Source organism: Harmonia axyridis, chromosome 1, assembly GCF_914767665.1.
Source record: "Harmonia axyridis chromosome 1, icHarAxyr1.1, whole genome shotgun sequence".
In the NCBI taxonomy this organism is placed as follows: domain Eukaryota; kingdom Metazoa; phylum Arthropoda; class Insecta; order Coleoptera; family Coccinellidae; genus Harmonia; species Harmonia axyridis.
Window position 1 is genome coordinate 65779171 of NC_059501.1, and position 12823 is coordinate 65791993.

Consider the following 12823-nt stretch of genomic DNA (forward strand, 5'->3'; position numbering starts at 1 on the left):
TCATAATGTTGATTTGCTATGAAGTACAAATGTATCTTCTTGGCCATTTGTAGACATTGGCTGTTATCCCAGAAATTCCAGATATTTGCCTGCGTTTTCTAAATATGGTACCATACTTGTCATTACTGAACGGCGCTCTTTTAACCTAGAAATTAAAGCTTGAACTATGTCTTTACTCAATGTCGAGTTATAATGACTTTCCAATTTGCTGATCATGAATCGTAGTGCAATTTCAGCAGTAACTATTGTTGAATCTTCGTCCGTAACTTATGAGCGGTTTATTGCTTTCTGGGACGTTTCAAAAGATGTTTGCGCTTTTATTGTCTAATATGCAATTTTAATATCGAATCCCGCATGAAAAACCCCTTAATTTTGATACCGCAGAATTTCAGAGGGATCCCGTTTTTGCGGGATTGGATGCCCTACCTACCACCTATCAATTATGAAGCACCTTACCTGAGTATAGCACCAGTTCTCGGCTACGGGAGTGTTCACCTCCTGGGGCGGCGGACTGGGCACCCGACTAACGGCCATAGTGCTCGTTGGGTGCAGGTTGGAGCTGACTCGAGCCGTCTGTCCGGCTGAGCAGTCGCTCACCACCGGTAATCTGAAATCGAAAACGATATCTATAATCATTTGCGAAGGGAACAATCATTTGACAAATTGACTGACACTAATAAGGTGGAAAGCATTCCATAGAACAGTGTGTTGTTGAAAATTGGTCAATAACAGAACGATACCAAGGTCGACGACGCGCATAGTTTCGGACAATCGTGTATGTATGAGTTTTATGAATACCCCGTCCTCGATTCGGTGAATTTCCTCAGTTTTGACACGTTCGATTTGGAAGTTAAGGAAGCACAGAATTATTTGCTTCATATTCACGAAAACTCGTAAAAGTATTTCTCTAATTCTGTGGTTATTCCGTTCATTCTTCCACATCTTGTAGAACAAAATCGTGCGAGAATATATCAGAAACGCACAGTTTTCATGGTTATATTTTATTATTCTATGTTGGCACTCCGAACTTTCCGCTACGGCTTTATCTGTCAACTCATCAAATTGCCTTAAAGAAATCAGTTCTGCCAACCAACATTTTTCAATGCAAAAATCACTAAATTATATTTATGGAAATATTTCATTAATTTCATTGAAAATGCAATGAATTAGAGAAAATAATGTATAATACTCGTACAGAAGGCTCATTCTACCACTCGTTCATTCCAAAACTCGCCACTTCGTGGCTCGTTTTTGAATTTTGAACTCGTGGAAGAATATCAATGCCTTCTGCACTTGTATTATAAATAACTATTCTCTAATTCATTGCATTTTCATTGAAATTAATGAAATATTTCCATAAATATCATTTAGTGATTTTTGCATTGAAAAATATTGGTTGGCAGAACGATTTCCTTAAGGCAAATTGATGAATTGACAGATGAAGCCGTGACGGAAAGTTCAGAGTACCAACCTATAATAATAAAATATAACCATGAAAACTGTGCGTTTCTGATATATTCTCGCACGATTTTGTTCTACAAGATGTGGAAGAATGAACGGAACAACCACAGAATTAAAGAAAAGTATATTTTATAGTCAGCAATTATTGACGTCGGAGTAGACTTTGGAAGTCCAGTCGCGGCTTTATTTCTGGTTACAAAATATCACGAAAAAACTCTCTGGTTTTATCATATTGCTCATTTAGACCATTTTTCCTCATACTAAACTCTTATAGAATTCTCTTATCAAAGTTATTTCTTTTTTGAATTGATTTATTTATTCATTTTTTTTTCTCTCTAACTTATTGAAATAACTCTTAGATAATCAGTCCTGGGATTGGATTTCCAAGACTCCTGATGTCCCAGGATCTAGGATCAAGACTGACATTTATACTACCGAGATTGGGTACATAGTCTTTCAGGCTGAGCCCATATATTCAGACCCTCTGAATCAGGGGCAATACTGGCTGAAGATTGATCTGTTTGAAAAGAAGAAGAAGATAACCTAGAAATGTTACGGGAACAAACAGAACCTAGGAGTAATGAACATACGTCTATGAACAGAACCAAATTCGAAATATGCATCTTCTACCTGGACGCGTTCAGCAGAAAGATCGGTAGTGTAAGTACCTCCGCTACTGATAGGTATTAGTTTGGTAACGTTAGTATTCTCTGCTGGACGGTTTGCTCCTTTTCCTGACAGCAATAGGTTCTGTGGGACTGTCTTGAAGGTTATGTTATGATGAGAGACCATTTTCTGTTATAATATCGATTTTAATTTCCAAGTTTGCTTTCGAAATTATTATCAATATATGGGAAATTTATTCAGAGAAACATTTCAGAATGTTAATAAACGTATATGTTTATATACGTATACGTAGAATATAATAATATTCTATTATTGCTATATTTGAAATTTAAACTTTGTCCCAAAATCACTGTCACAACTGTCACTGAAGTCAATGCTAAACCACAGAATAGAGAGGTATTACAGAAGCGACACTCTTTGACATTTCCTTTGTTCTCGATGTAACCAATTTTGGTGACCTTGAAGAACTCTCAGAAGGCTGGTAGTTCTACATGACCACAGAATGGTAAATATTTATATTAAAACTTCTCAATTCTATGACATGGCGGTCCATTTGAAATTACATTTGTATGATTACTGTATGATATTTGGGACATGACTGCGTATTGAATGGAACTAGTAATTCTATTTCAAAATATTTTTCAGCCTAAATTTGTATTTCATTTCAGAATTTGAATTAATGGTAAGTTTCCGACTTTTATTATCTTACTTGAATTTCCTGAAATACAATAAAATCGCTTTTATAGAATACATTAATAATAATAAATAATAATTTTATATATATATCGTACTTGTGTCAAACGGGCAATGAACTCGAACACCGAAACACGTGGAAAGATGTAAACATAACTACTGACAATATGGCGGTTGGGTACCATGAAAAAGGGAGAGTGTCGCTTCTGTAATACCTTTCTATTCTGTGGTATTACAGAAGCGACACTCTTTGACATTTCCTTTGTTCTCGATGTAACCAATTTTGGTGACCTTGAAGAACTCTCAGAAGGCTGGTAGTTCTACATGACCACAGAATAGTAAATATTTATATTAAAACTTCTCAATTCTATGACATGGCGGTCCATTTAAATTACATTTGTATGATTACTGTATGATATTTGGGACATGACTGCGTATTGAATGGAAGTAGTAATTCTATTTCAAAATATTTTTCAGCCTAAATTTGTATTTCATTTCAGAATTTGAATTAATGGTAAGTTTCCGACTTTTATTATCTTACTTGAATTTCCTGAAATACAATAAAATCGCTTTTATAGAATACATTAATGATAATAAATAATAATTTTATATATATATCGTACTTGTGTCAAACGGGCAATGGACTCGAACACCGAAACACGTGGAAAGATGTAAACATAACTACTGACAATATGGCGGTTGGGTACCATGAAAAAGGGAGAGTGTCGCTTCTGTAATACCTCTCTATTCTGTGGCTAAACCAAAAAGTAGCATAAAAAAGATCGCTACCAAAGATGGCGACCGCTCCGTAGCGGAAACTGATAGAATACGTTCAGCAGAAAATTCATAGAATATTGACAACTGTTCCACAAATGTTGATTTTGCTGAACGCGCCCATTGGGCGCGTTTTAAATATAGCAATAATGGCAACTGAAAAATATACGTTTATTAACATTCCTAAATGTTACTCGGAATACATTTTCCATCTATTGAAAAATAAAATAGTAATAACACCGAATGCAAACTTGGAAATTATACCTAACAGAAAATTGTCACTCATCATGACATAACCTTCAAGAAGGACCCACAGAACCTATTGCTGTCAAGAAAAGGAGCAACCCGTCCAGCAGAGAACCCTAACGTTACCAAACTGATAATGATTGGTATTGATGAGATCTTCAATTTGAATGGTATAATGAATGTTGAAGGCAGAATAAAAATATATTGAATTGTTTAGTGTGTCATGTAAAACGAGTTGATAAGAGAAAAATAAATTGAGTGATAAAAAAAGATTCAAGTTCGATATTTTTGGTCGAAAATTAGCAAAACAAAAACACATGTTTAATTTATATTGAAGTATATTAAGTTTTGAATATTAGTTCCATCGGTATGGAAACATTGTGCATAGATCGCAGAAATTTTTATTCCAACTTACCGTGTAAATTAAATAAAAAAAATCAATCCTACAAACCTTGAAAGGTTCGCTTCTGAATTAATGAAACAAAAAAAAGGAACATATCTGGAATGACATGCACTTGACCAGCGCATATCAACAATACAATAAAGCAGTTTCCGTCAACAAGGTCACGTGCCAGCTGCATTCATGGTTTGCAAATGCGATATTAACATCAAACCACACGTTCTGCAACTAACTTGTGTCTACATTATTGCATTACCGCGAATATCAGGAATTGCCGATATGAAGGTCAATGAATTGATACCTTCGATAATTCAGTTCAATTTGAGGATTTTAATTGCCAACAAAATGGAACTAAACGTCGAAAAAAGCATAAAAATTATTTAAACGTACAGGAAGCTTTATGGAACAGGTGTCCGAAAAGTTTGAACATGCAACTGAATCATGAATTGATCGATTTACGATAGAATTTTTTGCTAACTACAATTAGTTGAAATAATCGAAGCAATTAGTATCTTAAAATAAACACAAACCGACCAAAACATTAAGGCTAGAAAGGTTTTATAATATTTGTAGAATAGCGGTTTTTATTTTGAACAACTGTTTTGGTTCAAAGCCGTTGCATCATGTTGGGGAATTATTTTTTTTTTAATGCTCATTTCCCGAACATATAGTTTTCGTCACAACGCCTGCAAATTTTGATGAGGTTCGATTCACTTATGACGAATCCATCTTCAAATTCGATTCTGTCCGTCCGTGAACACGACAACTCCTGAACTCAACAACTTAGATACTAGATACGTTTTTACTAAGATGTCTAAAACACTGGTGCGCTATCTAACCTTGAAAAACCTGAAGACGGCACACCATTACGTGGCTGCTGAGTTCAAAACGAAAATAGAGATTTTTCTTCTTACTAATTAACTATTTTTATGTGGTTTTCACATAATTTCCTCAACCAATAATTTACATCGTAGAAATTAAATATACTTCGGTTTTCTCAAAAAAATTGATAATATGTACTTTGTACAAAGCACTGAATTTTTAAAATATTCGTGAAGAAAAAACCTACCAAAAAAGGTAAAACTATAATTTCGTAAAAAAAAATCGCCTCATGGGAAATGAATGGGTACCAAAGTTTGACTGATAAGCGAAACGGCACATGGTGGTAATCCCATATAATAATATTTATTTATTCCTTGAGACCGTTTATACAGTGTAGGAAAATTGTCAGCAAGTAGATAAAATAAAATAAAATAAATAAAATCCAATAAAAATCATCAATTAGAACGCATACAACGAAATATTCGAAGTACACTATGACAATATAACTTTAACATACAATAGCAAAATGTTGAAAGACAAGAATTTTCATAAAATGTAAACATTGTTTCTTTCCAAATATTCATCTATAGAATAGTAAGCTTCCGACAACAAACTTTTTTTAGCTAAAATTGAAGTGGCGAGTTTTGAAGGGATCAGCCTTCTTGTATTTTAATGGTATTGTCTCTCTTCACTTGATTTCCGCGTCGTTTCTTGTGGCGCTCCGGAACTCTTTCTGTCATTAACGTTTTGAGGTTAGAATCAGTTGCGCGTCTTTTGACAGAACAAATGAAAATTTAAAAATCATGTCGTTGATTGGTTATTTCTTTATATAACGCCAGCTGAAGGAAGAAAAGGGAAAAGAGACCCATGCCGAGCTGAGTCGCCAAAATTATTTTGAACAAAATCTAATCAGTGAACACACCAGTATTTTAGACATCTTAGTTTTTACTCTGGCTTTTTGCTATGACAAAAAGCTTCAAGGGATTGTACCCCTTAACTTCCCAAAGTTTCATGACGATCCCATGACCAAAGTCAACATCAAATTGACATAATAAATGTCAACTAATTCGATGACTTTTTAATCTTCCTAGAGGTCACATTAAATTATTCTCTGAAATTCCGAGCGTCTGATATTTACACGGTATCCGCATGTAAAAATTTCGACTCTCAGTTTTATCGAGGTCCTTGTCAGTTGAAGGGCAGAAGAACTCGTATAGAGAAACCAGAACTAGTTGTTAACCAATGATCTAATAACATATGGATGTGCCCTTGGTTGATCGTGCAGTTCAGAGCGTCTACTACAACATTGAAGTGAGATAGGTTGAGACTTCGGTGATGTGAGTATAAAGGAAGGAATTTCAACCAATGATAGAATAGTAGGTAGATAACTTCAACCAATCAAAACTATGTTGTGATTCCGATCAGCTGATGCGAATATCTTGCGTCTTACTCTTATGTTGGAGTCGAATACTATCTCTGTAACCATTCTATTTTAATTCGTTATAGAAGACATATTAAAAAAAAAATTATGTTCGTTATCAAAAAACAGTCAACAAAAAATATTTTTTTTTGGTGCCTGAGATTTTAGAGCTGATTTTAACTATATTTGGGACGCTAAATCTGTACATGCAATCCGATTTTCTCTATCAGCTCTACTATCAATACCTCAACTCATCTACCAATGTGGATTTCATTCAGAATATTCATTTATGAGAGTTCTAAAATTATTATATATTCATTAATGTAGGTACAATGGGAATAAACATGGTTCAATACCACTAGCTCACTCAACAAGACTTGAAGAAGAATATAACACCATAGCTTCGGTCTTGCAGAAGATAAAGTATCACCAACATCAATGGATGATTTGTGTAGACTTAAAAATGGTAAACTTTCTTCTTGGGCAGCAAAGTGGCTACACGAAATATACGTGTTTTTCTTGTGCCTCTGGGATAGTAGGGACAAACACACCACTGGTTAAGAAAGATTAGCCTCAGAGAGAAAACATGGACGAATGTCATTAACGACGCTTTGGTTGAAAGTGAAAAAATTACTTCTTCCGTTACATATAAAGTTGGGCTTAATGAAGCAATTTGTAAAGGCTTTTGATAAGAACAGGTCATGTTTTGCATTGATAGGAGTAAAAATGCATCAGTTGAGCACTGAAAAACTCAAAGCCGGGATATTTGACGGCCCACAAATAAGACAATTAATTTAGGATCCTGCCTTCATATTATATTCAATGAATTAAGTTGAACGAGAAGCTTGGATATCATTTGTTGCAGTTCTAGAAAATTTTCTAGGCAAACATAAAGCTCGAAACTATGTTGTAATGGTTAACAAGATGCTTAATAGTTTCCAATCTTCAGGGTGCAATATGAGTATTAAAATACACAGCCACTACCGTTTTCCAAAAAATTTAGGAGACATGAGTGAGGAACAAGGTGAAAGTTTTCACCAAGATATTAAAGTTGAGGAGGACCGCTACCTTTTTTTTTTTTTTTTTTTTTTTTTAATACGCTTCTCTCGGGAAAAGACTGAGCTTATAACGCCCTTTCAAGCGCCCCGAGATGAATTTAGAGAAAAATCGGTTTGTGCGTGTCTTAAACTGCTGTAAGTTGTAACCAAGAGGGAATACATCTTGATCTTGAGGTAGGGTATTCCACAGCCTTGCAGTTCGGTAAAGAAAAGCCTTCTGATACACCGATGTCCTAGCTGTAGAAAGATGCACGACAAACTGGTGACTATTATCGGCTAGGAAGATGGGACATGCACATGATAGCAGATTACTGCTGGAGTTAAAAGAAAACATTCAAGAATGTCGCGGAAAAGAAGCTTTCGAAATGTTGAGTGACCATTTGATTTCTTCAATGTTTGTTTTTGTTTGTAAGTAAGACATAATATTGTACTTTATATAACTAAAATAAAAATGTCGTATTTACTTTTGTTTACTACACTTACGGATTTGAGTAAAAAATAATTCAACTTATAATTCTCTAAAATTGTATATCTTAAAAATTCGAGCTCCTAGGTAAAAATGAATACGCTATTTGAATTCAGGACATCAAATTGATATAGGACGGCTCGAAATACATCGACACCAAAACAGCTGTTCCCCCATGTTCTTTTACTTAATCTAACCATACATCAAAAATTGATGTACCTATAATAAAAATATAATAAATATATCGGTTTCTGGTTCGGACCGAATCGTCTTGAAATCATCATAAATAAACAGTTGATTGACTGACCTCGCAATCAAGCAGTAATAAAATGCAGGTCTCGTAAAAGGCAAGTAATAGATCTGCAGACGCGAATAAAATGGACCACACACTGTTGCATAATGCTCCTCCATCCAGAGATGGTAATATTTCCTCGTACGATCCGACTACCTTGTTCTTGCTTTTCAAAACTGGTACGTGCAAAGGTGAGGAAATTCAAGGAGAACGACGAAAATTCGGAGAGGTCGTTCAGACAATGAAACGTAGACTTCTTTAAAAAATTCATCGGATATCTGCCGGTAATGGGACGTACTGTTTATACTTGATACCCTGAGGGCAATTGAAGCTCACAAAATCGATATAGTCTTTATGGTTCATCATACGGAGTCACATCATGAAATTGCAGTTACCTCGAAATCGTTACCATGGATCTGATTGGAATTATTTCATGTTTATGTGGAATACGTATAGGGTTTTCCTAAATTGAGGGGTACAAAGGAAAATCAGAGATTCCTTGGATAATTTTAAGAAAGAAAAGTCTTATAAACATTGGCCAGCTAAAGTCAAAAGGGTAGTTATTTATAACACATAGGACGCACCTCACACAAAAATAGATGGTACCGTTTGTCGAAGAAATATCGACAAATTTGGTGAACGGCTAAAAACTCGTGAAAAAAGGGGTAAGCCAACATGCCGACGCGCGACCGTAATATTTATGATAAGATTATGGCACGCTTGAACATAGCTATATTCATATCATTTCTTACCTTGAATTAAAGTTTCGTTGATCTCTTGTAATTATTTTAGACTTAATACGCATATTTTAGGGAAGACTAGCAATATTTTAAATGTTTCCACAGTTATTCCGCTTGGTGCTCCAATATTTTTTTTAATATTTTTGGGCGCCCCTGCGGACCTTGCGCCCGTGGCAAGTGCCACTTTTGCCACGCCCTAGATACGGCACTGGTGACGACTTGGTGAAAAGCTCAATTTTTTTTATTACTTAAACATGAAGAATTCAACAATTGAATTGAATATATCAAGTGTGTATGAAAGTGTAGTGTAGAAAACACAATTTCTCTAATTCTGTGGTTATTCCGTTCATTCTTCCACATCTTGTAGAACAAAATCGTGCGAGAATATATCAGAAACGCAAAGTTTTCATGGTTATATTTTATTATTCTATGTTGGCACTCCCAACTTTCCGTCACGGCTTTATCTGTCAATTCATCAATTTGCCTTAAAGAAATCAGTTCTGCCAACCAACATTTTTCAATGCAAAAATCACTAAATTTTATTTATGCAAATATTTCATTAATTTCAATGAAAATGCAATGAATTAGAGAAAATAATGTATAATACTCGTACAGAAGGCTCATTCTACCACTCGTTCATTCCAAAACTCGCCACTTCGTGGCTCGTTTGTGAATTTTGAACTCGTGGAAGAATATCAATGCCTTCTGCACTTGTATTATAAATAACTATTTCGTGACAGTTCGAGGAATATTGAAATTTGAAAAACTTGGTAGTAGTTTCAACTTAAAAAGAAATAAATCATGAAATGATTTACGTGGAGTCTGATATTACTCGAACATTAGTCGAATTCAATGAGATATTGCCTGTTGCATAAATTTCAGGTTCACATTGACAAATCGAAATGAAATATTCGACCTTACAGATAAGATAATGTTAATTGCTTAATTGCATCACAAAAACAACACAATAGGCGAGAACACGTTCGTCTAAGTAAATAGAAAAAAATTAGCGAAGTATTGTGCCAACAAAAACAAAAAAATATACGTAATGCGTGGCCCCCAAATTTTTTGATGGATGTGGCAAATGAGGACGTATAAGAATAACCTTTTTCGAATTTAGTATCCAAATGTGCGAAACTTTTGACATTTTATTAAATGAAATAGCCTTCATCTTGCCTTTTAAATCGGACATGATACAGGAATCTCCATATCAGTTGTTGAAAATACCTGTTGATGAGGATTCATATTAAAATAAATGGTGATCTCCAATTCACCCAAAAAATAAGTAAAATTCAAGTTTATCATTTATTTCATGAGGGAAAGATGCAATAGGTACCTCGTTTATAATTTGAATGTTATTAAGTTTAGATCAGTTTCACTTCCTGAAGTTTGTCGCACTTATTTACGAACACCCTGTATGTATCTACAGGGAGTCTACTTTAAAAAGTCCCAAACTCCAAGTCGAGATTCTACATGTGATTCTCAACAAAAAATGACATGGTCGTAATATTGACGGTAATTCTTCAATTCAACATTTTGTGTTTTTACGAAAATACTTTTTTTTTATAAAATTAATCACACTCCAGTTTTTCTTGTAGCCTCAGCATTTTTGATCACATATCTCGAAAGAAGATGAAATTGGCCAGAACACAAGAATATTTTTGTGCCAAAAAAATTCCTTACTGCAGGTTTGGTAAGCAGATAAACATAACTATTCTTGGGAGAACAATATCAATCATAATTTTCCAATGGGTTTATCGATGAAAAATGAATTATTGTGAACATAATCTTTTTAGAAAAAACTACCCCATTTAGTGATTTTTCGAATGACATATCAACAATCATACTATTGCTTTCTGCCTCAATATCATGATAACAACGAAAAATAAGAAAATGTTCAAAGCTGATTTTCTTCCATTTTGGAACTCTTAATGAATGAATCAGTTGTTTTCTCTGATTGAATATTGGAGTTACTCTCACTAGAACTGTTAATTTATCTATGTACTCAAACGAATGAACTAAATTTCATTAATACATATTATAAGAAAGAAGTTAAGAAAGAGGACAAAATGTTGAAAAAACTCGCTATAAATAATTACACAATTAACTCATAGCACCGCCTTGTTTAATACATTTCACACATAGTTTTCTTACTGAATCTACAACCCTCTGTAGTTTAGAACGTTTCTGACCCATTTCTTCACAACACAATTTGATTCTATTTATCAGTTCATCTCGAGTTTGAACGCATATCTGATAAACTTTTTCTTTTAATGTGTACAATACATGAAATCTTAAGAAGTAAGACCAGGGATCCTTGATAGTCATCTTAGTGGACCTGGATACCAAGAAATTTCTGATCCAATTTTCGCACCTATTCTCGAGATTCATGTCTTTTCCTTTGTTTAAATGAAGATCGTTAGAATCGAACCATCTTTCAGATCATTTGAGTAATCTTTCAGTTCTTGTTGTTACTGGTTTTTTCGAGATATTAAGAAAATGAGTGTCATCTGCATAGCTACAAGCATAGTCGCATGTTATGTTGTTTGGAAGGTCTTTGGTGTATATGATGAAAAGTAACGACCCTAATATGGATCCCTGAGGTACCCCCCTTGCGTATCGTCATCCAAGTTGTCAGTTAATTTCTGATTTGAACTTGTTGCCGTCTTCCTTCCAAAAATGAAGCAAACAATTTGTGTGATGTGCCCGAACACCATAGTATTCGAGTTGAGTGACATAATAGAATAATTCATCGATAGACACGACCAATCACAGAAGCCCTTCCTGGATGCCATGTGAAGGGGTCTGCAAATTAGAATTTCATCGGCGGGTGAGCGACGAATTGAGTGGAAATTCGCATTACCATCGATGTCAAAACCGTCGACGCGAATTTCCATCGAGTGGAAAGCCACATCAATCAAGTCGTCGTGGCTGGCGAGCCATTCTCTGCGTACCCATCTCCTTCTTCCGACGCTTCTCTGTCGAAAATTTTCCATTCCATCGGTTTGGCTATAATTACAATTTTTTTTCTAGATTGTATTGAGCAAGAACCCAGAGCTGTAAGACATAACTTAAACCTGTGAAGGATGAAATCTTATTCTCTGAGTAGGGTCCAATGTACTCGTAAAGCCTGCGAGTTTGTGGAGTTCGCTCATCAGTGACATCTGGACAGATACCAGGTCAAAAAGGTACCTAACTAAAAAAAACAGCTACTTTACTTATTTTCAAATGGCTGATTTTCATATATTTTTTATAGAAAATTTTCCATGGAAAAATACATCAAATTTACTTATTTTCAAATGACTGATATTTATATACAGGGTGGTCCAGATTATGGTGCAATAACTTTGGCGTCGAATAGATCAACTTTTCTCATGAAAAACATATCCCATAAACATATATCCTAACAAGCTTTGTTTTCGAGATACAGGGTGTTGAAGTTTGAAAAAAAATCAGTTTTTCATTTATAACTCTAGTGTTATTACATTAATTAATCTGATTTCAAGGTACCTGTATCTCGAAAACAAAGCTTGTTAGGATATATGTTTTTCATGAAAAGATTTGTTCTATCCGACGCCAAAGTTATTGCACTAAAATCTGGACCAGCCTGTATATAAAAATTAGCCATTTGAAAATAAGTAAAATTAAAATTAATTAAAATAAAAAACAGAAGGTTTGAAACCTTCTGACTGAAGTTTTTTGTCCATGGAAAGCGTCTGACGCATTTGATATAACTTTAGAGTAATATTTTAGAGAATATATATTAAAATTAGCCTTTTGAAAATAAGTAAGGTTAATGTTTTCTTTGTAGAACTTTAAAGCGT

The 12823-nt window shown here is 34.5% G+C and overlaps 1 protein-coding gene across 8 annotated transcripts in view; it reads right to left on the reverse strand.

The window, feature by feature from the left end:
- The window catches only part of LOC123670925 (protein roadkill), a 114210-nt gene that overhangs the window by 10910 nt on the left and 90477 nt on the right, over window positions 1–12823 (reverse strand). For all 8 annotated transcript variants that reach the window (XM_045604510.1, XM_045604513.1, XM_045604515.1 and 5 more), the window contains one exon: window positions 457–607. In XM_045604510.1, the coding sequence (XP_045460466.1) occupies window positions 457–607 (151 nt within the window). The remainder of the gene's footprint in view (window positions 1–456; window positions 608–12823) is intronic.